Source organism: Hakea prostrata, chromosome 1 (assembly GCF_041222555.1).
Source record: "Hakea prostrata isolate BN-2017 chromosome 1, UWA_Hpros_2, whole genome shotgun sequence".
In the NCBI taxonomy this organism is placed as follows: domain Eukaryota; kingdom Viridiplantae; phylum Streptophyta; class Magnoliopsida; order Proteales; family Proteaceae; genus Hakea; species Hakea prostrata.
Window position 1 is genome coordinate 16,891,689 of NC_142600.1, and position 27,247 is coordinate 16,918,935.

The 27,247-nt window shown below is 37.3% G+C and overlaps 2 protein-coding genes across 2 annotated transcripts; one reads left to right on the forward strand and one right to left on the reverse strand.

Annotated features, from left to right (window-relative positions):
- Positions 1–1,789: 1,789 nt before the first annotated feature.
- Positions 1,790–5,404, reverse strand: LOC149027919 (plant cysteine oxidase 2-like). The gene is made up of 5 exons (XM_089167082.1): positions 4,725–5,404; positions 3,819–3,940; positions 3,550–3,709; positions 3,228–3,431; positions 1,790–2,559 (listed from the first exon to the last, which is right to left on the reverse strand). Exons 1-5 carry the CDS (start codon positions 4,948–4,950, stop codon positions 2,429–2,431), a joined length of 843 nt encoding a protein of 280 aa, XP_089023208.1. The 5' UTR covers positions 4,951–5,404; the 3' UTR covers positions 1,790–2,428.
- A 7,058-nt stretch (positions 5,405–12,462) lies between these two features.
- LOC149027920 (HSP20-like chaperones superfamily protein) lies at positions 12,463–26,593 on the forward strand. Its single transcript, XM_089167088.1, has 6 exons — positions 12,463–12,722; positions 14,521–14,704; positions 15,772–15,934; positions 25,308–25,339; positions 25,438–25,480; positions 25,702–26,593. The coding sequence occupies exons 1-6, from the start codon at positions 12,718–12,720 to the stop codon at positions 25,731–25,733; spliced, it is 459 nt and encodes a 152-aa protein (XP_089023214.1). The 5' UTR covers positions 12,463–12,717; the 3' UTR covers positions 25,734–26,593.
- Positions 26,594–27,247: the final 654 nt, after the last annotated feature.

Here is a 27,247-nt window from a genome sequence, read left to right on the forward strand (position 1 = left end):
GGGGGTGGTTAGGCTTATAAAAATGGCATTCAATTGCTTGGCCCAACCTCCCAACGGATAGAAATTTATGTGAAATTTCAGTCCAGACGGACGTTTGCCTGGATCAGACGAAGATCCGTATAAAAAATTTAGCCGTTAAAATAGCCATTGGGCTTAAGTTGTACTAGACAAGTGATCGTATGATCCAAACAAATTATGGGCTTCTTCGTGACCAGAAGGACGACTGTTTGGTTCCAAACGGACGTCCATCTAGAGCATAGAAGCAAAGATGGGGAATTCAGGGACTTTAGGGGGGTTTGGGACTCTCTAGCCAACCCTAAGTTACATACACCTTCGTAACATGTCATAGGTCAATTTAATTATAAGATATGTATATAATTAAGTACAATCTCATATGAGTAACTCGTAGGAGTGTCCTAAATCCTGAATTCTTTTAAGTCTTAATATTTACTTGACTTTCGCATCTTCTTGTGCTTTGATCTTGATACTTATCTTAACTTTGGTTTCTTGTCCAAGTTCACTTGATCTTGACTTTGGCTTGAGTATCCGGTGAGTTTGGTCTAATGAGTTGGATTTGGTCCACTTGTTTTCGTATGAGCTGGATAATCACAACTCGATATAAACATTAGTAATTTGTGTTTGTCATCATCAAAATTAATGGAGGCTAATGTGGCAATGTTGATATGACATTTCCCAACAAACAATACTTGAATTGCAAAGTAGATACAAATTCCTAACTTCATACTATGATCTTATGAAGTGAATTAATTTTTTAAGATTATATTCTTTGTTTTCAAAAACATCATTATAATAAACTTTACCTACAAAATTGATTATGAGACAAGATTATTTTAGAATTAGTAACTAAAGGGGATTTACATATAAAGGGGACTACTAACACATACGTAGAACTTCGCCCTTGATCTCCTGAAAAGTGATAGATAAATTTACAAACAAAACCTGTTTTTTCTACTATTTAGTGAAATTTTCATGTTCAAATTCGAAACACAATATGTAGATGTAAATTTTATTATTTTATTTTTTTTGGTAAGAGTAGATGTAAGTTTTTCCATCCTTCCACTTCAGTTACTCTACGGTTTTTTTGCTAGTCTTAATGCTAAACTATATAAGTGGTAGACATGTAAACGGATCGGATTCGACTTTGGACACACCTGTTTTGGAATACGACTAGTAAGACCCAATCTGAATCCGAATCTAACAGAAATTTAGAGAAGGCATCCAAATTCGAATTCGAACTTTATCGGATATTCGATAATAATTCGATCCGATAGACTATCCAATTATTGATTGGTGATGTCCATTTTTTTTTTTTTCTTTTCTTTAATTTCCAATTTCCCATTTTCCATTTCCGCATCCGATTATTAGCCTCTTTTTTCAGAGAAAAATGTTTAATATTTTATTTTCAATTATCTGATTACCGGTTCCGATCTTATTACCATCCATTTTTAGAGGAAAAAAATGTTGAATACTTTACTCTATTTGAATATTATTTGATCCATGAGTAATTATTCAAATCCCAAATCCGGTTGCTTAAAGGATACATACAAATATTTTATGGTAAGAAAAATTCTAGATACGAACACCCTTAAACAAATACAAATGTGAGTTCAGATGTGTATTTCAATTATCCATTTACAGGTCTATAACAAGATCAACTGACACCATCTTGGAAGATAACAGGTTAGATCTCAGCCATGTAGAAAATAAGGGCTTTGCACACTTGTTTACCGATGGCTCTTGGGAAATGTCCAGAAAACTAGCAGGCCGTGATGTCATCCTTTGCTGGTTTTGTGGTGGCACAGTCTAAGATTAGTAAGAGTATGTCTGCATAAATTTTTGAAGTAGAAGCAATGTGAGATGGTCTACTGCTTGTTAGAATAGTTCAAGTTTCTCAGCTGGTGTTGCCTTTAGATTGCCAACAGGTCATTTGCACTTTATCTCATAAACACAACTCACTAAATTGTTTTTGTCTCAAGTTTGATCTAAAAGACAAAAAACTTAATAGTTCAGTTTGATTGTGGTGTGTTTGAATTTGTGAATAGAAATTCGAACTTTTTACCTCGTGGTGCCAGATTGCTCAGTCTTCATAGTTAGGGTTTAGTAGTATGTTCCACCACTTTTTGTAATTGACAATACTTGTCCTTTAGTCTGGAGTGCTTTATATAAATTTTCATTTGAACAAAAATAAATAAATAAATATTATCAAGGTTAATAAAAGGACTAAACATAGATTAGTTTAAGCCCTAACTATACAGATGGAACCTTTTTTTTTTTTTCCTACAACAGATGGAACCATAGAGTAAAGCTAAACCTAGATAGATTGAGGGTGGGCCCCGAACTGAGTAGGGGAAAAATTAACTTGTATGAATGGTCAACTTCAATTAGCAACAAAAGTATTCTCAAGAATCTAGTCAACATCTTCAATTATCCGTGGGCCTAAGTATGGAACCCCTTCCATCTCTACATCCTTGGGCATGACAATCTCTTCTAGCCATCCATAACAGCCTTCTCCCTCTTTGTATTCCTCTAAGTTAGAATCTGTAATCAGAAGAGGGAAAACAAAAAAAAAAAAGCACAAGAACATAAGCTTTTGCATGATAAACCCTATTTAGCTATAGTTAAAAACTGAACACAAACACATGCGAATTGGGATCCTCATAAGCCTCCTTAAAGCTAGTTTTTCACTACACATTCAAGAAGAGACTCACTTATAATCACTGACAAAGTAAACTTGGAGAGTCTATGGTGATAAAAATGAGTTCAACTTGAATGTTGCGCATTAAAAGCATAACACCTGCTGTCTACGGTTGAGATCGAAATCTTGACCATCATTTTCACAAAGAATCCGGATCATCGCCCCTGACGGGGAGCACAGATCGTCGGGTTTACCACCACAAATTCGGTGGGACCCACAGGTAAAAAATAAAAAAATAAAAAAACCCTTCCATCCCCAAACCCTGGTCCCCCTTGTATTTATGGTGGTAAAGCCGTGCTTTGTGCTCCCCGACGGGTAGCTGATCCGAACTCTTTCACAAGTGGGTTAAAAGGCAAACAGAAGGTCGAGATTTCGATATCGATCGTAGGCGGCACAGAATGGGCAGGAGTGAAGTGAAACCGGATAAAATTATCTCCTACCCAAAAGAGAAAGTGAGAGGGAGAAAAAATGAAAGGATATTAGATGAAAATATAAAAGGGAGGTTTATTACCTGACTGACTTGGATAGGGCAGATCCTTATAGTACGTGCAGTCTCGCCCATCTTCTTTTGAATAAGGAGGTCCAATAACATCAAGTACAGCACATGGTGTAACTGCCGTGAAAGCATGAATATTTCCTCCAGATGTGGGATACAGAACTGATGAATCACACGGGGCTGTGAATACTGTGTTCGCCTTCAACTTCGCTAGCCTCACTGCACATTTATCCGCTATTGGGTCAATCACAAAAACCTTTTGGTTTCTTTCCACATCTGATTCACAAAGTAAAGAAAACGGAGGAGATCCAGAGAGGTTGGAAAATGGAATACTAACTGTTCGAAGAAGGCGAGGAACAGGACTCAAACTCGACAGGATCAACCCAATCATATGCCTTGATATGCATTGATCCTAAAAGAAGTTTGCTGAAGACAGTCATCTCTGGGTGGTTGTGGAGTGGGATAACTGCATTACGTGGAAGAAAGAAAATACAAAGCTGCAAGAAAAAGTAGAAAACAACTAAAAATTAGACCTCGAATTGATTCTGATAAAAAATAATAATAGATAAATAAATGAGGATATTATTTTCCTCTCGTTTTCCTTACCGAAAATTTTTTGCAGTTGTATATGGTTGTGCATTTCACCCTAGGAGTTCCTTCCATAACTCTCTCTGGCTTAAAGAATAGGAGATCTCCGCTTAACCCTAGATCTTCTGGCTTCACACTGTCTGGTAATATGAGAAAAAATCAACCATATTATCCACCGGTGCTTGTATTCAAAGTTCCAAACAACCATAAAGTCGAGCAGACAATACCTGCTCCAAGGGAAGGTGAAAGTGATCTATACTAACACAATTTTGTTTCTCTTTTTTTCAATCAATATCAAACCATAGACAGCAGGGCCCACAGGCCTCGAAGAGGGGGAAAAGAATGACCTCTGAATTCAGAAGAAAAATCAGAAGTGGATTTTTTTTGGTGGACCCTCTTACTGTGGGGAAAAAAATGAGGGAAACAAACACAGGTAGAGGATCGCACTAGTGGGAGTTATTTATAATGGACAAGACACACACGGTCCAGTTTCTAGGTGCATTCCTTTCGTCACCATCTGGTGTTTTGAGTTTTGAGGGGCACTATTAATTGATCATCTCCAAAATGGGAATAAGGCAAGCATAGATAAAAGGGAGAACTGAAGGCATTCTGTGATACAGCATTTAGCCTTCCGCAGGAAAGACAAAAGAACTAAGATCAAGCAAGGAGATCACGAAAATCTTATAAATAGAAATGCAAAACAGATGAATCAAGATCCATGATCCATGTAAGAAAAGCAGAAACCCTCATTTGAAATGAGAATAAAGAAGTAATATAAGCGTATAAACAACTCAAGAATGAATGAAAGAAAGAAAACAAAATAGCCTTCCCGAATCTCGAAAACAGGAAGGAAGTATTCTGTATTCAGATTCAGTTTCATGACGAGAGAACAGATCGAGCAATGAAATTGGCAGATAAACTCACCGAGAATCTGACGCAGATTCTGGACATCTTGAGGAGAAGGAACGGAGCCTGGATCTTTGAACACGTCTCTGCAGCAATGGTAGAGTTTCTGAAGCACTTGTGAGACTTTAGGTTCGCGACGGCGAACCGTCGTCTTACATCTCTTCTTCTTGATAAGTTTACGGACAGTCCCAGCGTTTTCTCTCTTCATCTTCTTCTCCTCGATCGAACCAACCTCTTGAGTCATCCGGTTTCAAAATCTCTCTTTTCCAGTTTCCACTGTCCTTAGATCAAAATCCCCTTCTTCACCAATATGGAAGAAAAAAATGTCTGCTCCGAAGTCTGCAGATCTGGTAAGATCAAAGGGAAGATCAAGACGCAGTTGAGTCGGATAACGTTGTTGAGGTAAGTAGTTGAGAAAGACTAGATGGGGGAAAGTGAACAAAGACTGAAGTCTATATGCAACGCATAGATGTTGAGGAAAACCAGGGGCCATGAAAAGAAAACCAGATAACAGCACAAGGATGATGATTAGATTATTAGCTTGTTATTCTTTTGGAAAAACCGAACCACGCAAAGCAAAACCATGCACTCTTCCGCCCCCAATATACAGAAAAACCGTCCCTGGTTTTGTTTCGAAGTACTGATTTTATTTACCAAAACCACCAGCAAACGTCTACCGTGTTGTGACCGTTGGATGTCAACATCTTAACTTTTAGTCAGGTCCCACTTAAATTGGACTGTCGAGATCGTTACAGGTGGAAGCCAATTTTACATCCTATTTAATGCTGCGTTTGTGTAGACACGTCAAAGAAGCTGAAAGTGAAATTAGTGAATGTTTTGTACAGTGTGAAACGTGGAAAAGGCTTTAGATCCCGTTGAGAATTAGACTTCAGCTACCGCCATGTGGCGTCTTCGTTGTTAAGAACAGAAAGAACCTATGTGGCCTGTTTGGCTTCTAACGCAAATGCTTTGGTGACGTTAGCATACCAGGGTTATTTTAGGCATTATGTGTTGCTCGTGGAAACTCGTGTCATTCTCGTGGATGCACGCGTATGTTTAACACAGTTGGATGCACGCGGTGGTCCCTACTCCCAGTCTCCCCTGCAATAAGTACCAATCTTGCAATTCCCCGTGGTCTTAAAAATATCTAATGAATATCAAAATTAGACCAAATTACTTCGACACCCAAAAGAAAGCTCGTAATGCACTGAGACCCCCATTTTAAGTTTCATAAACATGGGCGCCCTAAGGTTGGACTTACGTTAGACACCTTACTCCAATCCGCTAGTATTTTCTGTGAAATCACTGTTTGAATTATTTTAATTTCGCAACTACCCCTATTGTACATTATTACCTTATTTTGTTTGGTTAAAATTATCTTTACGATTATATTTTTCAGATGGTATCAGTCTGAACAGACGGTAATCTGCTAAAATTTCATAAAATATTCTATCAATTGAGAGGTTGAGCTAAACAATTGAATGACATCTTTATAAGCTCATCTTTATAAGTTTAGCCAATCCTATTTGAGAGTTTTTACTTTGCTAATTGAGTTATTGCTGCCCAATTACTATAAAGCTTCTCAAAATTTGTCAAGATTGACTTGTTATTGCTTTTCATCATTTCTCGTCCTTGAAGAACATGCTAAGGAGTTAAGCGAACTTGTGAAAGCTAAGTTTGAGGTAATTGAAGGTTTTGAAGGTGCATTCATTTTTATTTGAGCATACACTCTCATTGCATCACACTCACACTAGTGATAATGTGTCATAACTCTTTTTAAAGTAATATTCTTTCATTTATTGTATACAGTTTGTTCAATTATAGTCTATGTTTATTAAAACTAGTTAGAGATGTTATTGTCCTAGTTAAACAAATATTGTAACTGGGAGTCCAGATCATCTCCCCGTCTTCCCGTCAGGAGTACACTCTATGCTCCCCGAATGCTTTACAACCACACATTACATAAGCCCACAAGTGAAGGTGGTGATATATATTTTTTAATGTTTTATTGTTTTTTACCTGTGGGCCCCACCATAATGTGTGGTTGTAAAGCCGTCAGGGAGCACAGAGTGCACCTACGATGGGGAGATGATCTGAACTCTATACATGGTGCTATTGAACATATATTGTAAGGGTTTGACTTTCTACCTATCGTATTAAAAAAAACCATTATTGGAATACTCTTTTGAGACCAATCGAGGAGTAGATGTAAACTTGTAAAGTCGAACCACTATAAAACCCTTGCGTATGGTTTAAAGTATCCCACGATATTATACGATACTTGCCGATACGTATCCATATTTGATTCAACCGATACGATACATCTCGATACGTCTCTCAATTGAATTACAGTAAAATAAATTAGCCAGAGCGCTACAATACTCGATACATGATGATACGTCTCTTAAAATCACATGACCGATACGATACTCGATACTGATGCTTTAAACCTTGCCCTTGCGTTGTAGTGACTGCAATTGTTCACTTTTATTTTAGTTCATAATTAATATTTAATTTGTAATTAAAATAAAAAATTAGGTAAATACACTAGTGGCAACTTATTTACCCTCCTATAGGTTGCATTAGGACCTGTTTGGTTACATGAATCCAGATATTTGAAATCTCTGGATTCATGAATTTAAGAATTATACCAGTTTGGTTGTAAAAATCTCTAGATTCATGAATCTAGAGATTCACCTTTTTACACTAAAAACGTGAATATGTAGATTTATGGGTAAGGGGTGAAATCCAGAGATTTCAAAAAAGCTATACATTTGCACATTCACAAAAATCACATCAATCAAATAGTTTTTTTAGGATGAATCCACAGATTTCATTCCACAACCAAACATTTAATTTTATAAATTATAACTCCATAGATTTGAAATCTCCAGACTCATGTAATCAAACAGACCCTTAACAAATCTCATAATTTTTTTTCCCTAATGAAATCAAAAGTTTGTTTGGTTACAAAGGAAAGTGAAATTTTACAACACCCCCCCCCCCCAAAAAAAAAAAAAAAAAAAAAAAAAAAAAAGAAAGAAAAAGAAGAAGAAGAAGAAGAAAAAAGAAAGAAGAAAAGAAAAGAAAAGAAAAGAAAAGAGTTTTATGTGTATGCCACGGATTCACATCCTCTGTAATTCCTTTTCCTGCAATTACTTACAATTCCTTCTTAGGATTGTGCCATGTGGCATTTAAGTAATCCAGTGGTTACCCAATTCAAATTAAATTTGAATTTTATTTAAACCCACCTATAAATTTTAATTTTATTTAAACTCTAGTTTGTTGGGTGACTGTTGGATTACTTAAATGTCACATGGCACAATCCTAAGAAGGAATTGTAGATAATTGCAGGGAAAGGAATTACAGAGGATGTGAATCCGTATGCCACTTAAGTTGTGCCAAAACTCTTGTTGGCTCCCTTAAGTGTCTTAAAGTATCTGTAATCCAAAACAAAATTACACATAGCCTATAACTAATTGTCGAATTAGTGTCCACTTAAATCCGAGAATGAAATGACCAAAATATCCTCTTAATATTAATTTATTAAACTACCATTGTGTCTCATCGGATTCACATCTCTGTAATTCTTTTCCCTACAATTCCATCCTAGGATTGTGCCATGTGGCATTTAAGTAATCTAATGGTTACCCAATTCAAACTAAATTTGAATTTTATTTGAACTCTAGTTTGTTGGGTTATCGTTGGATTATTTAAATGCCACATGGCACACAATCCTAAGAGGGAATTTTATGGAATTGTAAGGAAAGGAATTACAAAGGATGTGGATCCCGTGTCTCATCCCATATCCAAAACTAGGTGGCTTCATCCATCTTCTTCATACACTTGACCAGAAACTACCCATCATTGCCATGCATAAACCACCACACACCCTCCCACTGCCTAGCCACCACAACCCTACCTTCCTCCCTCCCCCTGTCAGAAATCACCCACCCCCTTTGATTGATAGCACTGATGTTACTATCTAAGTTCTTGAAAATCCCAGAGATTCGCTTATACCAGATTCGGTATATTACACAATGCAAAGAAAACCGCCGAACTTGCAATTTTAAATCTGCGCCACGGAAATGGTCTAGCACCCAATGAAGTTCATCTGTCTAGGAGTTACTTGGAGCATACAGGAACATGTGAAGACTAAAAATGACCTCCCCACTTGTTGAGTGAACCTGCACTTGCAAAAGATATGACATTGTGTTTCTTCCTTGTTAGAAACACATATAGAATCAGCTGCATGTTTCCAATAAGTAGTCTTCGACTTAGTTGGAAGCCTCTCCAAAGGCACAAAGCCAAGTGAAGAAGCTAAAACGAGGAGGCACATATGAGGACTTAGCCACCTCTGATGATGTCTCTTGAGCAGCATCATATGCAAGACTAAGAGAAAAAACACCAGAAGTTGTAGGTGCCCAAACTATGTATCCTTTTAGAAGATTCAGATGGAGTTCATTTTTTTCTAAATCTCCTTCCACTTGACATAAACAACTGAATTAAACCGGTCCATTGACCATGAGTTACCATCACCACAGAGCCGGCTAACTCGGTCGCCATGTAGCCTCTCGATAGCTTCTACGATACTAGTATCCAAAGATTTTAGATTACTTTCATCAAGTCAGGGACCATGCCAAACCCATATATGCTTGACATGTTTAATCAAATACTTAATGCATTTTGTTCACAGTATCATCACAACAAGAATACCTTTAAAAGTGGCTGAACACCTATTAGGCATTTGGAAACAGGGGTGGAACCACGAATTGAATATTGGAGCAATCACTCCTCTGAATTATTTTATTATATTCGGACGTGGGGTTCACATTAAAAATTTAAGTAAATAAATATGATGACTAAAATATAGATAACACATTTATAAGTAATTATAAAAAAAATTATTAAAATAAAGCTTAGGTGCTAAAATTGTGGGAGAGAGACTTTAAAAAAACCACGAAAGAGAAAGGGGGAAAGAAATTGTAAGAGAAATTATAGGAAAAAAGATAGATTTGAAGTCTATTATTTTTTTTTTGTAATGAAGTCTATTAACTAAATATGAGAAAAATAGTCAATTGCCATAAATTAAGTAAAAAAAATAAAATTCAATGATTATAATTAAATCTAATAATATTAATGGCTGATACTAATAAAATTTAAAATTTAAATTGCTATTAGTAGGAATCAAAAGTTTATGGATTCAAAAACAAAAGTAAATGATTATGAATAGATCTAATAAAATTGATGGCTGGAATTCTAAACAATATTTAAATTTCTAATAATAGGAATTGAAATTTTAGGAAAAAAATTTAGGGATTAAAAAAAAAAATCATGATTATGATTAGATCTGATAAAATCAATGGTTAAATTCTAATGAGATTTAAATTACTATTAGTATAATCGAAATTTTAGAAGAAATAAATAACAACCAAATAAAAAAATGAGAATGAGAGAGTGATACCTTATAACATTGGAGAAGATTTAGGAAAACTCCAATGTTTGGTGACTATTCTAATGTTTTGTGAGACGTGAGATAAACAAAAAAAAAGAAGAAAAAAAAAAAAGATAAGGAATAAATCCTTTCCCATCGTTAAGAATGACATCTATCCCCATAATCTTTATCTTAAACTTTTATTTTTAATTTTAGGGGGTCACATAGTAGTATTTCATATGTGAAGTGAAAAAAAATAAGAAAATTTTATATTATTAATCAAATTTAAAAAAAAATCTTGGGGGGCATGGCCCTCCAGCCCGAATGTGGCTTTGCCACTCTTTCCAAAGACCAACCATTTGTGGTGAACGAAGAAATCCCAACAACACTCTAAATATGTCGAGATAAGGTAGCTTTATTCTCTTACCTAAAAAAAAAGAAGTAGCTTTATTCCAAATTTTCAATTGGCCAAGCTTTGAAACCCTGACCAACCTTCTAATTTGGGCATACAAATATATTATGGCAGGGCTTTCTATGGGATTTTTGTTCAATCATGTGCGGATATCTCTTGTGCAGGCATGGAAATGTGACATATACCGTTTCCTTCATCTAATGAATGAAACAAAAGGGCAGTTTTGTAATTATATAATTTTGGTTAGAAAAATTTTAGAATTTACAAAATTCATCCTTAATAATAATGAGATTCACCTAGTGAGGGCCAAATAACCTGACGACACCAAAGACAAATTGCGTGAATCTAACACAACTCGCATAAGAAAAATCCTAGAAGCTGTTAGAGATCTCCAAATATGTTTTCTCTTCTATAAGATTTTCATTAGTTGTGAAAGGAAAATGACCAGTTGGTGACTAATCTAAAAAGCACACGGAAAGACGGAAACAAATTTAGAAAATAGGGATGAGAGATTATCGACATAGAAGGAGAGGGAAAACAACGATAGAAGGGAGAGAAGAAGAAGAGCTATCTCTGCAAACATGTACTCATGTTGGTTGAAACATTAGTAGTTTGAGGTGGTTTACAACTTTGTTGAAAGAAAAATAAACAGAAATTTGAGCATTGTTTTGACATACAAATCTTGAGGAAACAAATGGATTGTTCATGTATTTTTTGTTCCTCTCGTATCAGTAATGATCCAGTAAACGCCAAAGAAACTAGAGTTAGAATTTTAGTTCTAACATAGTAAGATCCAAAACAGAAAACAACAAAAGGGAGAAGAAAAAAAAATCCACCATGCAAAATAGGGATTTTGTCATGCTTTCTAAATGTCAAAACCGAGGATTTCAAAGAAGAAATGCGAAAAAGGAGGAAAATTCCAAAACCTGAAGGAAAAAAAATAAAATTCAAAAGCTATTTCCTGTTTACGACTTTGAATTACATTTAGGGACGCACTTAATACAAATGTTTTATTTATTTATTAATTTCTTCAAAAATTTGGAAAAATTAGTTTAGCATTGAAAATTCCTTCTTATGTGCTCAACCATAGAAACCTTCTAACCCAAAATCAGTGGTGCCATGGTGAGCATATTTTTAGGTTAGGGTTTATATACAAAATCTAGTTTTTGGTTCCGTTCGGTATTTGGCCTCTTTACATAATTTAATTAATAACATGAATGAGTTTTGTAAATCTGAAGAGTTCTTTAACCTAAATGATGTAACACTAAGACTATCTTTATTCTAGCTGTTGGATAAAAGAAACGACACGTGTACCAATTGTTGTGCTTACGTGGATGATATCTGCAAAGGCGCAAACAAAAATCACTCCATGTGCTGGTGGGAGTTGTGACATGTTATGGTTGCACAAAAAGTTTCATTCATCAAGCTCAAATTATAAGTACCCACACCAATATAAGGATAGTGCAGTGGTTGAGAACCTCACCTCTCAGTGGAGAGATTGTGTGTTACAAAAAAATTATCAGTACCTACTACCCAGGCAGCCGAGAGGAAATGGCTAAAACACCCCTCTCTTTCAATTGAGGCAACAGTCATTTTGTATTGGCTGTGTCTGGAGCCTCGACGCAGATGCAGGGGTTGTGCTTTAGTGCTGCACATTTAATGCGCAGCACGGTGAAGCCAACGGTTGAGATCGAAATCTCGACCGTTCGCTGCATGTGCTGCGTATATAAGTCACAGCGCAGATGCAGTCTACGGTGCACAAAGGCATTCCTTCTCCCTATCCATAAACCACACAACAAAATCAGGGTTTGGGCATTGTCAGGTGGGCCCGGGTGGCCTCTTGTTAGGTGAGTTGTGAGACAAAACGGTTGTGTAGAGAGTGGGCGTGAAAAAAAATCCAAATCCTTGGGCCTTACTTGGTCAAGACTCAAAGACTGTACTCAAGCGTCGCACCTTTTCGGCTATGCATTTCTGCTCAGCGTTAGTAACGGGAGCGGCGGAGCGAAAACAAATGAATGGGGTTTCCATGAACTCTAGGGTCCTTCCTGTGGTTTTTCCTTGACTGTATCGTGTTTAGGGTGCCTTACCGAGTCTCCGACTTTCCACTGCTGCAGCTGCTTCATTAATCACTTTTCTTCGAAAGCTATTCTCCGCAGTTTCTCGTGATGAGGTATATGTTTTTTTTTCTCTCCTTCTTTGATCCTTTCCCTTTCATCTCCTCGCTTATGGCGTCGACAATCCAACCTGTATCATAATAGAAAATAGATGTACTGAATTCTATACAATGTGCTATTTAGATTCTTTTTCCTCTTATAAGTTGTTTTGCATGCGGTTTTCAATGTCTAGTTGATGGTTGCTGAAAAAAAACAAGTTTAGACGTTGACTTCAAAACTAGTGGCTCTCATATTTTGAGCTGGAATCTTGATTCTATAGAAACTGATAATAATTAGTTCACATCTGTTATTACCTTGCTGGCATTGTTTAATTTTTAGCCCTGAAGAAGGGAGAGGTCTATTCGATTTAGCATATCATCTCTGATGTGTTGGATTTTCATTATTGGAGATCTATTGATTAATGTTGCCAAGAGCATTTCAGGCCATGAGTTTGGGACTAGATGCAATGGAGACACTTCTTTTTCATCTTCATCTACAAAGTTGAAATTTCAAATCCTCAGCAATTTAAAACCTATGTATTGTCCTTCTCTTTCGAAAGCATTATAAAAGTCCCTCTAACTTGGAATAATGTTGATTTTTTTGAATCTGGGATTACAATGGGTGCTATTATGTGTGATGTCTGAGAAATATCTCAAGTTAGCCATTTCTAATATATTTCCTGATAGTGGAAGGCTGGGAAAGATCGAAGAGGAGCTTTCAGTGTGGTGTGTGTTTTTAGCATGTCATTAAATCTCTGGATAAGAATTGAGTTGAATGCTGGAGAAAGAAAGAGAACATGGATATGTTAACATTAGTTTACCTAAAATGACGATGTTGATATTCATGTCCAACTAGAAATTGAAGCATAAAGTTAGAAGTAACTCAAGGGAGTATGTGAGAACATAATCAGGTGTTAACAGCATGGAGGGGTCTGAGCAGGTTTAGTCTCCTGGGCCTCACGTGTAGTCTAAACCTGCTCATTAATAAATGGGTAAGTCCAAAACTAGGTTGATCCATACAGTTTGTATTCTAAAGCACTACCTTACTTACATTAAAAAAGGCATTTTATTAGACTGGTTAACAGGGATTCAGTGGTATTTTGGCTGCAATCAAGAGAGCTTGGGTAGTTTCATTTTGGAATGGAGTGTATGCTAACCTTTTTGGTTCCACATGTATGAATGATTTGGCTATTTTCATAAATTGTGAGCAGGTCACAGCCTGCATATAGTCAGCCTGGTTCAAGACTGCCTCTCTTGTTGAAGTAGCATCAGTGGATAACATGATGACGGACAGTTGTCTGAAATGGTTCAGCAATTTTCTATGATGACCAATCACTGCTGAATGAATGTTGCGGTGTGAATTGGATGTTTTAAATGGACAAGTAATTGAGGAAAAGGACCTGGTTTACAGAATTAAGATAAGGCATGAATTACTTAAAAATCAACAAAGATTTCTGTGAATGACCTTTTCAGTTGAGATTAGAGTTAAATGAGCTAACTTGAGTTGATATTGTTTTTCATATTTGTTTATTGGCTAATGATTTACATTCTTTCTTCTTCTTTTTTTGGGGGGGTGGGGTTGGGGGACGGGTGTTGGAGGTTGGAGTTATTGTATTGATATTAACTTGTAGATATTTATTTTGGGGGTTCTCCTACACCTAGAAGGCTAGAACCTTCACTATTAAGTATTTGATGAAAAGAAGGGTATTAAGTTGTTCAATTTGTTACCGTGTAACTACTTTTACATAAAATATTTGGTAACTTACGTATTTTTGTTTACTTTGGAATGATAAAAGTTGCTTTTGTCTCTATACAGTCGACATCCAGAAGTTCTTTGGGCACAGCGTTCTGATAAGGTTTACCTCACTGTTGCTCTGCCTGATGCAAAGAATGTCTCTGTGAAAAGTGAATCTCAGGGGTCTTTTAGTTTCTCTGCCACTGGTCTACAGGGTGAACCATTTGACTTGAGTCTGGAACTCTATGGAACAATTGTTCCTGCGGTAAGCTTCTTATGACCGTTCGAAAGAGTGCCTTTTTTATTTATTTTGGTTTTTAAGCTTTCTCAATTGACACCAGATGTCTTACCCAGGATTTAATTTTAATCATTTTTTGCTTCCATCTAGTTGAATATTATTAAGGTTTTTCATCATTGTTCATCTCATCCCCTGTCTCTCCCACTATCTTTTATTTTGTGAAAGCATGCAATATAGATGTTGATGATCGGTTTCCATACTAAAGAGAAATATGGATTATGTGAATGGATTACTATGAAGAAACACTTTTGTGCAAATTGTCATTTTACGCCCTTAACGGTGTTCTTGTTGTATGGCTTCCTGTTTACTTAGCATAGCCATTAGCACCAGCCCACTGGTTCAGTTAATCATGATAGGTATGGAAAGTCGTTACTTGCAAGCATAGGTTTGCTTCATAGCACCTCCGGGACTCTCGTTTGATGTCATAAAAAGGCAAGGTAGTGAGCAGATTTTCTAGTTTTTGAGAATCATCCCATCCGATGGTTTATCTGGAGTTTATTGAAGTTGATTGATGTAGAATGCTCTCAGTGTTTATCTATTAGATACTGTGTCACCTTAGATGGCTTTCAGCCAATTCTGTTGATATCATTAAAACAAGGGTGCTTATAGCAGCTTGGTAAAATTGCTTCTGGCTAGAGTAGTGCAGAATCTAGGTTATGTACAATCAAAAAGAGTAAAATGCTTAAGTAAAATGTTACTCCAGATCTAGAAATTAGCCTTCTTTGGTCCTTGACATCTATTAGCAATCTGATTTGCTTTTAGTTAGTGAAAACAAGTATCTTTCTAAATTTTGGAGTTTCTGGATTTTTTTTTGGTGGATCTTATCTATGTTATGAAATTATATAAAATGAAAAGCAAGCACTTATTTTTGAAAGATCACAAAACCTAGTCTAGTCACTTTTAATTTCAGGAAATCAGTTCCATAGGTGTTGTGGAGTATGCTGAGTACAATGAAATCTTTTTTATTCTTTTATGGTACATGGACTAGATATCTACTACACCTTATGGTTGGAGCTCTGTAAATTCTGTTACAGGGTAGTAAAGTTAATGTTGGACTCAGAAACATAATTTGCTCAATCCAGAAAGAGCAGAAGGGCTGGTGGAAGAGACTGTTAAAGTCTGATGAAAAGCCTGCTCCTTACATCAAGGTTGATTGGAACAAGTGGTGTGATGAGGACGATGAAGAGTCGACAAAATGTAAGTTGCTTCACTTTCTGTTAGATCCAAGGCGAAATGCTATGAATAAAGCCTTGGGGGTTGGGATCATCATTAAGCTCAAAAGGGATAAAGATTCCAGCATGTATTGACCAAATAAACCATTACTATTTGCTTACTGACATGTGATTAATTGTGAAATGAGTATTCCAGTTTTAAATTCATCATAAGGTGGATCTTGTTATTTTGACTAGTGGCCTGAACAAATTTGGATTGCTGAGCTTGATTCTGGGAAGTCATTCAAAGCCCTGCTTAGCATGTGGTTGAATATTTTTGTGTTTGGGGTGTTTCAAACTAAAATGTATAATGCACCGAATATCTGATCTCTTGATTATATACACTATGGTAGTATGTCTATTCTTGTAGCTAAGTTTTGTTACACTACTGCAATTTTTGAAATGCTCATGTCAATATTGTGTGAATGGAAATGTATGACAGAGTCGAAGACTAGATGAGCAACTCCCCCCCCCCCCCCAAAAAAAAAAAAAAAAAAAAAAAAAAGGGCCTAAAGCTCAGCTTTTCACTTGAACTTTTAAAATTTTGGCTTCTATTTGAGGGCCACAAGATAAAAAGGACGCTTAAACACATTGTATTAAAGTTTTATGGACTCTGGTAAGTCTATAGGTATTAAAAACCACAAACCTATTAGCGTAAACAAATATAACAGTGAAAATACTAAACATTTCCTAGTATACAACATTACAACCTTATCTCTTCAATCCACTGAATGATCAATGTCTAGAAATGTCATGGGGATGCTCCTTTGTCCCTTCATTAAACACTCAATTTGACCCTTCGTTAAACATTCTATTTGATCAGTCATCTTTTGGGCCACAAAGAAAGAGAAGGGGGGCGGGGGGGACTCGATTTGATCACTCAAACTGAAGCTTTTAGCCTGGACAAGTGTACTTTCCTAAGAGATTGCTTTAATCATGAAAGACAGAAAACCGACCTAGAAATCTAAACTTTGATCAGAAGCCTTCTTATCCTTCCATTTACCTGCTTAAAAGCCAAATCCTATGCCTTCACAAGATGACACCCCTATCAACTTTGTTGCCATCAATTTTAACCTTAAAAGTTTTTTTTTTTTGTCGTGCAACTACTTTTAAGCAGCTTCAATGCTTGGTTCAAACTCAGTTAGCCAAAATATTCCGAGTTAATGCACTTTTTTGGTTAAGTTGAAACCAGGATTCAGTGAGGAGCACACAATTGTGGTGAAATACCTGAGATCTTGCCAAGATACCAAAATATTACCTTAGAATCATACCAAAAAGAGATATTACCGAGTTCTTGATCTTATGCTTCAATGTGAGCTTCAAACCTTCAGTCTTGGGTTCCAAAGTTCCTTTCCTCTACTGCCTGGATAAGCTCTATTCTACTTTGGCTGGTGAAACCCTTACCTTTATTATCGTCTATTTTCTTTGAATATTTTGTTAAGGGTGTTTTACATCCATCCTCTCGGTTTATTGTTTTTTTACATGCACTCCGATAATCACACCTTGCATGTACCCCCAAAAGTTCCAAACTAAATGGTCCAAACAGTTATATGATGGCTGTTTAAATTCACTTTTTTTTTCTTTCCAAAATGGTCATAGTACCCCCTATACTTCAATCAAGTTGCTTGACGATTGACATGGTGATTCGGCAAGACAGATTCGTTCGGCTTGATGCAAAAGGTGGGCTATGAGTGGAGCTAGACCTGCAAAGAAAGGCTCCTAAGATATCCTTACAAATGGCCATACTATTCTTATAGGGGTACTATGACCATTTTATCTGTGTTTTGAGGTTTAGTTGAAAAGGTAAAAAGACGTACCTAAGCTCTATATGTAATCACTTATACCTTCTTATCAATTTAGAGGGTTGTCTTGGAAAGGAAAGAAAGGATCCAGCACTAACTCGAGAATGCTGGGTTTCCATATTTGGTTGTGATATGTTTCTTCATTCTCTTTTTTTGAGATTTGTAATCAGATGTTAAGTTCTATATATAAAGTCTAAGGCCAGGGAGGAAAACATGACACTGTGCAGCCTCCTTGGCTCTTTTACTTCTTCTTCTTCCTCTGTCCATCGCCTGCCCTCTTTCTTCTTCTTATTCTTCCCCCCCCCCCCCCCCCCCCCGTCAAACCTGCTTTCTGACTTACAGACCTACCTTTCATTCTAGACTCTTCATCTATTTGCATTGTGGTGTGTGGTCATATGAGTGGTGTTTTCTTGTGAAACCTTACGGCAATGGTGGTGATAAATACAGCAACTTTGTAAACCTTGGCTCAACCTCATTGGGATATCAATTCTCTTACAGGTTTCTGCTTTTCCTTGCAACATTTGTTAGTTTTTGTTGATAAATCTGCTCTGTAATGGTGTCTATGGAGTTCTCATTAATCTTTAGAAGGCGGATTCTTTTCTTCAATAACTGAGCTTTGCTGGTGGTAGATTAGAGATGCTCATGATTCTTCAATGTTTAGCGGTAATGGTCTGAATTCAGAAGGGTCAGGCCTTATGTGGGCTGGCAGTACTGCATTGGTAGAATGAGAGTTGATTTCGGTTCTTTATCCAATAAGTTGGTGAAACTGTGGGCAGAATGTGATGATCATGGGCTTTCTCAGAAAATTGATTTGTATATCTCAGAATATAGGCTCTAGGAATGTTGCACATGAGAGGCATGCAAAGCAGCAAGGAGGTGGAGGTGAGTGGGAGAAAATACAAATGCTAATGGAGGTATGAGAGGCAGTGTTGGGGCCATTCCTTTGTGGTCATTTGCGTTGGTAGACAATGAATGTTGAGCTTGAAGCAGCGCCCAGCAAGCTTGGGGCTGTGAAGGTGGTGTGTTCTTTGATGAAAGGTGAGTGCTAAATCGATGTTCAGCAAGTTGAGGAAGTATAGGTCTGTGAAGCAGGAAGTACTAGCTATATTGTATGCTCAGCTAGCTGAGCATCAGAAATTGAAAGACAAACTAGTATGTTCAGCTAGCTGAGCATCAGAAATTAAAAGACAAACTAGGTGTGAAGGTAAGCAATCTATTAGTGTTCTTAGGATTTTGAATACATTATCTGATTGACTGGATGAAAGATGAGAGATCATCTAACTAGGTGGAGGATTAGGAGTGATGATGATCATGAGGATCTGTCAGTAGTACAATAGGAAGATTTGTTGATCAACAGGGAGAGACCAAAACCCCTTGTTCTTCTGTTTCACATTCTCAACCCCTCTCTTCCTCCTCCTTAAGACTAACAGTTGGTTCAGATCACTGTGCTTAACAAGTGTTTTCTACAAACTTTGATCACCTCAATAGCTAGATTGGAGGAGCAAACTATGAGAAACCTATCTGGGGCTTGGAATAAAGGAGGAAGGTGTTGTGTACCGGTGATATGACCTGCTGGAATGGAAGAGGAAGCACTTGTGAGGGTTATTCATCTGAGTTAGGACTTGGGAGGAAACAAAGCAAGCAAGAGATAGGAATGACATAACTGTAATTTCATGAAGGGCCCTAATTGGTAAGGTAAAATGGTCAACTTTGTTATCCATAACAAGGTATCTCATAACAATCAAGGCTTTGAAGGTCATTTTAAACCAATCCTTGACTGAAAAACTTAATACAATCAGCTTTGAGGCGGATAAATGTAAGGTGCCATTTTCTGAGGGATGCATGTAGAAGGGCTGTAATCCGAGGGGGTGCGTATAAGAAACACTTCTTCTTAATGTTCTTGTGTTCATTTTAACGTATATTTATGTTTCTACAAGTTCTTTTTGGCTTTGTTTCATTGTATAATTTACTTTTCCTACCCAGAACTCTAACCAGAGTTAAATGAAGGTCGTGCTTAGCATGTTGTCAAGTGCTCACCTGCTGAATGCTTATTAACTGTTTCAGGTCCTTTTAACATTTTTTTAAACAGGGATGGTGCTACGTATTGAACACATAATCCACCCTCCCCAGACCTTGTTAAATATAGATGCCTTGTGCATTCGGCCTTTTGAACTCTAGCTAGAGTTTTACCTCCTGCAAACCTCAAATTTACCTTTACTTTGATGTGTTTCTTAGTTACTGGGTTTTGTTTTTTTCTTTTTCTTTTTTTGGGGTGAAAATTGAAGTCTCAAGACTTAATACTTGTCCATAATGAGCACCTGAATGGATTCAGGTTATACGTCACCTTAAACCCAAGTTTAATTTCTTTCATATGATGCGTTTCCTTCTTTAGCGCCTGAATGGATTTCAGGTTGTGCTCCATTCTTGAATTCTTAGGCGAGAGAATGGGTTCTAAGTTGGAACTTCATCAAGTAATTCGTATAGCCTTGCTATTTGCTGGTTTCATCCATCATCCAATCCACAAGAAACCGGCGAAAAATAAGCATTAAAAGCAAGACATGGTCTACAATCACCCTGATGTCTTGAGTTCAACCCCTTATATCATTATGGTCACTCACACGAGTCCGGCTTGGGTAGAGGAAATAAATACCCTGACACCCCACCATATGTGCAGGGAGGGGTCCACCTTGTCAATGTTCGGTGGTGGGCTTCCCTCCTGAATGTGGTAGAGGGGGCGTCAAGTTAGCAGTTATTCTACTCTCATGGGTAGAAGATCCCAGTTCCACCCACACACTGGTGTTTGGTGCTCTTCACTATTTTCAATAAAAGGTGGATGCTTCTCATCAACCCTAGTATGACCTGGTTCATGTACTTTTGGGGTTAGTGTGGACCTGCAAGAATAGTTGGGTCATAGGCCTAGAGATAGTGTTAGCCCCAAAAAAAGAGAGAAAAAAGAAAAGAAAACAGTCTTGTGAACAATTCTGAATTCTTTTTTTATTTTTTGGATAAATAACTACTTTGAATTAACTAACCAGCGTTTTTAACTTGAAAAAATATTAAACAACCAAAGCCATGTGGGAATGGAGCCATGGATGGGCTTGCTGTATGTCAACTCTTCTGTTTGTTCGTGGGCTTGGTGGAAAGGTCAAGGTGTATGGACAGCCATGAATAGGCCACATGTATCTTGATGCTGTCTGCCCTGTCCCAGTTGAGGATTTTTATCCCTTTTTTTTTTACCTGTCTAATAGAGAGCCCATGATTGCTCATTCAAGCTTTCTTTATTGCATTTGTCAAGCTCAAGCTTATGTTCCTAGGATTTTGCTCTTGCATTAAATTTCCTTTGTATGTCTGAGGATTATTAACCCGTCTGTACAAGCCTTTCCTTCTCTAGGCTGATCTTCTGATGGATGATGGATTGCAAGCATGGACACCGTTTAATCTGGTCATTGAAACATGAAGAAAAAGAGGCCAAAACACTGTTCATATGAACAATGTCAGCACTTCTTATTTTCTCCTTTTCTCGTGCTATTTGCTTCTCTACTTTTACTGCACCTTTTTGGCTGCAGCAAACTTCAGCAGAGGGCCTGCAACAATCCACAATCAACACCAAGTATTGCTTCTGCTGTTTCCACAATCAAGTGATAGGCTGTTGAACCTTGCTGCTCTGTTTCTCTGCTGATTTTGCTGCAACCTGTCATCAATCATGCTTTAGTGTTGTTTTAATTCAACTTCTCCTACGTTAGTTATTGTTAACAGTTTGTTAACATCCAATAGGTGTTATTGCTAGATTGTCCAATAAGATCCCCAAGCCTGCTTATTTATAGCAAAAGAGAAGTCAAAATTACAATACTGCCCTTCTCATAGCTTGGTTTTATTTACTGGTCAAGCTATTAGAGAGAAGGGGAGGGGGGACCAATATACCTGTTGTAATTCTGAGTATATTGCGTAGAATTGTGATGTGAACACGGTGACCCCCCCTTTGCCGAATCCTAAAAGTGGGCCCCTATTGGGCTGGCCGAACACTCTAGGAGGGGTATTTTGGTCACTTTAGCCCTAATTTAGTGGTTGGCTTTTAATTTCAGAATTTTATCTTTATTTTCTGAAGGTTTCAGTTAGTTAGGAAGTCCAATTTGAGTTGGTTGTGTATAAGATAAGACTCTTTTACAAAGAGGGTTCCTATCTTTAGGAGGGTTCTTGTCTTTTAGGAGTTTCTTTTTCATTAGAATTTGTTTTGAGTTAGTTATTGAGTCCTCGGTTATTTTAAACTCTATCACGTGGGCCATTAGAATTTTAATTGAGATAGATTCAGGCATGTGCTTATTAGAGTCTGAGATAATGTAAAGTTTTATTTTTAGCATGTGTCTTTTTTAGATTCCAATTCAAGAGTTCAGATTATGTGGTGGATTCCTAGTTTGTTAAGGAATCCACTTGGAGTTAAGCGTCTTTTAAATTTTAATAGGCTATAATTAAGCATATTGTTTCTTTGTAATGTCAAGTTTGATTGAATAAAATTAAAGTATTTGTGACTTGTGAGACACAAGGTTGTGGTTCCCTTTGGGAGGGCCACGGCGGATTTTTGAAGTCTTCTTCATCAACAATAAGCAATCAATCTTAAGTTCCAGCAGCCTACAAGTAAGTACAGTAGATCCCCTTCCCCTTCCTACCCTCCCTACACCCATCAAATCCCTTCCCCAGCGCCTCCCCTGTTCTGCGCAGTGCGCACTACTCCAGTCCCCTTCCCCTTGCTGCCACAACACAGCAGCAACCCTCCCCACTCCCTGCAACTCCCCTATCCCCTTCCCCCACCTCTCCCAAACCCTATGGCAACCCCCACCCACTTTTCTCTCTCTTGGACTCTCTTTCTCTCCCCTCTCTGACTTGCAGTATAAACTGTTGGGGGGGGGGGGAGAGAGAAAGAAAAAAAGATAGAAAAGAAAGAATAAATACCAGAAAAAGAGTTCAAAATTCTGCCCAAGATCTTTTCCCCTTTCTAAGACTCAACCCATAAATATTAGTTAATTCCTAACTTGTCTCTAGGATCCTCCCATAAACCCTTAGGGATCCACAAGCCTTCCCCTATATTCTACCATTATTTGCTGGAAGATTTTGGGCAAATCCTAAATTCTAGGGAGATTCTTTTAGAAACCCTAACCTTAGAATTGGATTTAGATTAACTTGTCTCTAGGATTTTATTATGTAATATCTCACATTGGAAATTTCTATTCTTTTTGTATTGTGTTATTATTTTAAATAAAGATTGACTGTGTTTTCCTTAGACATTGAATCATTTGGCAAAATTTGGGAAGGAGAAAGACTATAGGGCTAAGAGGAGCTTGGCATATATGATTAGTTTGATAGGAAGACTGGGCCCGCCCCATCTCTGCATTCCCATTCTGGATTCGTCAATCGGATTCGCCATTCCCTTTTCGGTCGATAATTCAACGATAATAGTTCTTAGACTATTCAATGTGATATCAAAGCCGATGAATTTTGGAATTTGATATTGTGCATGTTTGAGGACAAATATGCAAAAACCTAATTTTCTTGGAGATAGAAACACCACCATCCACCTCAAATCTACAGCCAGCCACCATGAGCCACCCTAGTCTCCCACCAGCCTATCGTGTGGAGCCTAGGGTATCGCCTCCCTCTTGCGATCCCTTTAGGGTCGCACCTCTCTCCTGCCAGCCTGCCGGGACCCCTCTAGGGTCCTCTAAAGCTCACACCTCCTCTTCTTGACTTCTTTAATCTTCTCCTACCCTCCTTTATGTCAATCCCTTGGTGGTGAGCACTTTTTTCTCACACCAAGGGTCCTCTATACCCGTCAATGGTGTAAGTCCTTCTGTAATGAAGGATCTGTGAGTTTGATTTTCTATTGGAGTTTTCCAATGATGACTGTCTTGAAATGGGATTTCTGCTCTACTCCATTGAGCCTGCTTTTGCAGAAACTTGTCTTCTTTTTGTTGATGTTGTTGCTCTGTGGAAGTTGCCAAGGATACATACGCTAAAGTTAGAAATGATGCACAATGTTTGGAGATTAGGAGAAAAATCCACCAGTTACTGCAGAAGGATCTTACTCTCTCTCTCAGTATTAGAATACTCTACATGGGTACCATCATACCTTAGATTTCTATGGGGAATTTTCCTTTAACTTGTGGGAGATATTGCTGCCTATCAGGAGTGGGAAGAAAAGCTCCATGTCTGTAGACTTTCTAGCAGGTCTAAATGTGGAGTATGATCAAATCCGTGCCTAGGTTCTCTCCTGTGAGCCTTTTCTTTCTCTTGAACTAGCCTATGCTATGGTTGATACAGAAGAAAGTGAATGGAGTGTCGTGATTAGTACTATTGATCCACCCAATCAGTGTAGGCTTACAAAGATGATCATGTGGAGAAAAACGAACCCCTTTTTCTTGGAGCTGACTTAAAGTAATGAAGAATCCGAAGCACAACTGCTATATGAGTTTAATGGGGGATCATGCATGACTTGACTGACCAAATTTTCTAGTCCACTGTGTGAGATAGACCAACTTTCCAATTAGTCTTTGATAGTGGCCTTTGTTGACCAGTTCATCATCATGCTCTATCCTTCAGCCGGGTGGTACTTTCATAGGTGTATCACAAGGATGGCAGCCCAAGAGACAAGTCTCAAAAGATCCATGACATACTTTAAGAGAGAAATATCCTTTTGAAGAACAAGCAGCATCAATGCCAAGAAAGTACCCTAAATTTCCTAGATCCTTCAATTTAAAATCAAGTCCTAGAATATCTTTAAATAAGAGATTTCTTCGCTTCACCATCGCTTCCGGTCACCACAATTCATCCACATAAACTATGAGAATAGTGACCTTGTTACCAACCCATCTGATGAATAGAGTGTATTAATGTTTTTCTGTTCATAAAGTGCATGCTTCAGCTTGTAAACTTCTCCATGGGTTTTATTTAATGAAAAACCTAGAGGAATCTTCATATAGATTTGGAATGCACTATTAACATCAAGCTGCTGCAAATCTCACCCCAAGTTTACCACACGTGTATTAAAACACGGACAGTGTTCAACTTTGCTATGTGGGTAAAGTTTCCTGGCAGTCAATTCTATAACTCTTAGGTAAATTCTCTTGGCAGTTGGTGTTGCTTTGTATCTACTATACCATCCATTGTCATTACACAGTGCTCCTTGTTTCTGATAGCATTCTTTTGACTTTTTTAAGTTTTCTAATCATCTCTGATGTTTCTGGATATTAATTCGAAAGCTCCTTAGTAAATATCATACCCAAGGTGAAAGGCTCCTGCAATTAACATAACAGAGATCCTCCTTCGGACTAATACATTATACACTTTTCTTGATAAAGAACTCAGTTTCTCCTATTCTCTTATTGGCCTTTTCCGTTTATGGTTCCCCTTTATAGTGTTGCAATGGCCCTGTATTGGGCTCTTGGCAGCGCAACTTTTCCTAGTAAACCTTGGTTTGAAAAGCTTATTCAATATACAGACATGTGGTTTACAATCAGATTAAATGATTGATTATCACCTTGCTAATAGGTTTTTATTTGTTTGCAGCTGACCTTGCCTCAGATGATGACCAAGCTGCGGTAATTGAATTTGAATTGAATAGCCTCCTGTTTGTTTTCCCTAGTAATGAATAACCCCTACTTGTGTATTTACTTTACAAATCTCTTACTCCTTGTAGGAAATTGGAGACGATGAGAGCAGTGATGATGATGGATTGCTCTGTGAGTTCCCCTAAATTGAGTTTCTTTGATGGTGTTTTTTAGTGTTGGTAGACCTTGCATGGTTTTTTTTGGTTTAAATTAATTCCAGTCTCTTACATGCCAGTAGTCATTTTGATTTAGATTATTTTTGGGGGGGGGGGGGGGGGGGGGGGTTGGAATGTAATGTGAGTGGAATTGGATGGTGTGGGTGTTTACCATGACCATTATTCATCACTCTGCAGATCTTCCTGATTTGGAGAAGGCTAGCCGCTAATCGCAAGGACGCAGAACTAACCAATACACTGGAATTCAGGCATAACCTTTCACATCTCTTAGAAGATATACACCTCTGGATTTGAAATGGAGAAAAAAAAATCCAGGAAATTTGATCGAGTTATTGTATATATAAACCCTTAACCTTGATAAACTTTACTGATAATGGTTGTTGCGTGAATTTCTGATGACAAATCTTTTTTTTTTCTTTCCCTTCATCTGGTGAAAGATGACAAACCAATGAACCATGTTGGCCATTGCTGATGATGCAAAACCAACTTAAATGTCTTAGGGGACATGGAGCCTTGCCCTCCAAGTCATATCTCATATACTTCGACTTAAATGCCTTTGGTCAATCTCGTCTTTCTTCACTTGTCCATTTATGTTTCACCCAAAATTGAACAGCACCTACCATCATCAAGACAACCCAATTGATTGACCGCAGGTGGAAATGTATCCAACCTAGGGCTAACCTGGAATGGGTCTTACAATTATCAATATACAAGTGGTAAAAGAGACATTAGTGGATGAAATTTATTACAAGTGGATGGTCATATAGCCTGATGGCCTACTGACGCAGCTGTGAATCTCTCCATAAAACACTGCAACAAGTGATCCGTTACCGTGTTACTATCTCCAATTATTAGTGAGAGGTCCTGGTGGTAATTTGGAGCAAAGTAAACCCTAAAGAGGGTTTGTGAGTTCTTTATGATGTTTGAACGTTGCGGTCAACTAAAGCTTACCCCATAAGAAAACGTTTTCTACGGTCGCAGAATTCTTATAAATTTTGTTATGATTTGAATTAAAATCAAACGAAAACTTTATCAGAACAATATGGGAAAAAAATTGAATGTGTCGCTAATAACAAACACGACAGAGGCCAAAAATAACCAATCATCCCTTCAAAGGTTGAAAGTTGAAATCTCTAAATTAAGTAGTTTGTTTAGGATCTATTTGGTTACTTGAGTCTGAAGGTTTAAAAAATTTAGAGATTTAAAATCTATGGAGTCATGTTTATAAAATTAACTGTTTGGTTAGCTTGAATCTTTGGAATGAAATTATAGATTCATCCTTAAAAAATATTTATGAAGTCATTGTTCAAATGTTTAACACTTTTATAGTAGAGATGAAATTTATGGATTTCACCTTATACCCATAAATCTACAGATTCACGTTTTTAGTGTAAAAAAGTGAATCTCTAGATTTCATGAATTCAGAGATTCACATAACCAAACGGGTATAAATCCCCCACTTGTGAATCCAGAGATTTGAATTCTTTGGATTCATGTAACCAAACAGACCCTTATAGTAATTTTCTATAAATACCCAATCTAGAAAAGAATTTCGCTTTCAATGGATTTCCTTTCTTAAAATAAATTATTTAATCCTATCTATCAGAAGAAGAAAAAACACTTCTCTAGTTACATTACATTTGATTTTTTTTTCTTCTTTTTTATCATATTCAACATGGGGCTTATAATAAAAATATAACTAAATTAATAAAAAAAATAAAAA